At 47.0% G+C, this 1,062-nt stretch overlaps 1 protein-coding gene across 2 annotated transcripts in view; it reads right to left on the minus strand.

Annotated features, from left to right (window-relative positions):
- The window catches only part of DMBX1 (diencephalon/mesencephalon homeobox 1), a 6,982-nt gene extending 6,280 nt beyond the window's left edge, over window positions 1-702 (minus strand). The window contains exon 1 of one of the 2 annotated variants that reach the window (XM_010080615.1): window positions 551-702. In XM_010080615.1, coding sequence (XP_010078917.1) covers window positions 551-702 — 152 coding nt within the window. Of the gene's footprint in view, window positions 1-548 lie in introns of both variants that reach the window. The other variant, XM_010080617.1, reaches the window with a different exon arrangement.
- Window positions 703-1,062: the final 360 nt, after the last annotated feature.

The following is a 1,062-nucleotide window of genomic DNA, read 5'->3' on the forward strand; positions in this document are numbered from 1 at the left end:
AGAGTGTTTGATAGGACAAGAAAATGAAAATAGTTGCAAGAAGGGGCAACATGAACAACAAACCATGGCTTGGGATGGCAGGAGATGGCTGTTAGGGGATGCAAGGTCTGGGCTCCTCGCTGGCAGAATCCAATTTACTGTGTGCTCATATTCATTTTGCTGTTATTCACTAACAAGAAAGTAAAATTTTCTGCTATTTTTTTTTACTTCTTAAAACATATTAAAACACTCAGTCTTTTTAACTCTCTCTTTTCAGTCCCACACAGTGAGGTTGCATCCCTTCTTACACCCTGGTTCTCCCACCATCGGAGGCCAGTCTGCAGCAAGGTGCAGCCACTGGCAGACAACACTGGAAGACACGTGTCACCTGCAGAACCTGGTCACATGGACAGTATTTGGGACCATGCCACACCAGTTGGCTACATCACGCTCCAACTCCCGAAGAAGAGCACTCAGTTGAAGCAACAAGGGTTTCGTGTTTTGGTTGTTGGTTTTTGGTTCTTTTTTTTTCCCTCAGGGAATTGGCAAAAGCCATGAGTTGTTCTTACCAGCCAGTCTCTCTGCCAGGGTGAGGGCATGCACCGAGGGCCTGTAGTCAGGGGCATGCTGGGCTTGCTGGGCTGCCTGCTGGTGGAGGTTGTACATGGCGCTCAGCGAATTCATGGCGTGGAGGGAGTAACCGTTCACTCCATAGTGCTGCATGGCGACATAGACCTGAAAAACAGCAGCCAGAGGAGAGAGGTGCTTAGGAATGTGGTATTCCAGTGTCCTGGTGTCTCAGCAGAGCTTTGGAAATTATGAGCTCAATTGCCACAGGCAAGGCTCACTTCCAACCCCCCAACTCCAACAGGTTCTGGGCAGTAACCGAAATAACTCCTGTAGACCTAAAGCACCCACAACACTAGTCCGGCTTCCAAGTTTAGAGATCAGCATCTGACTATATCCCACTCATGATTTGCTGAACAAAAGATGAGAAAGGATTTTTTTATATACCATGATAAAATAGATCGTATTATTGTTACTTCTAACGAACTGACCTAGCTCCATCCCAGAACCAGCAGA

This window comes from Pterocles gutturalis, unplaced genomic scaffold (genome assembly GCF_000699245.1).
Source record: "Pterocles gutturalis isolate BGI_N339 unplaced genomic scaffold, ASM69924v1 scaffold26914, whole genome shotgun sequence".
Classification (NCBI taxonomy): domain Eukaryota; kingdom Metazoa; phylum Chordata; class Aves; order Pterocliformes; family Pteroclidae; genus Pterocles; species Pterocles gutturalis.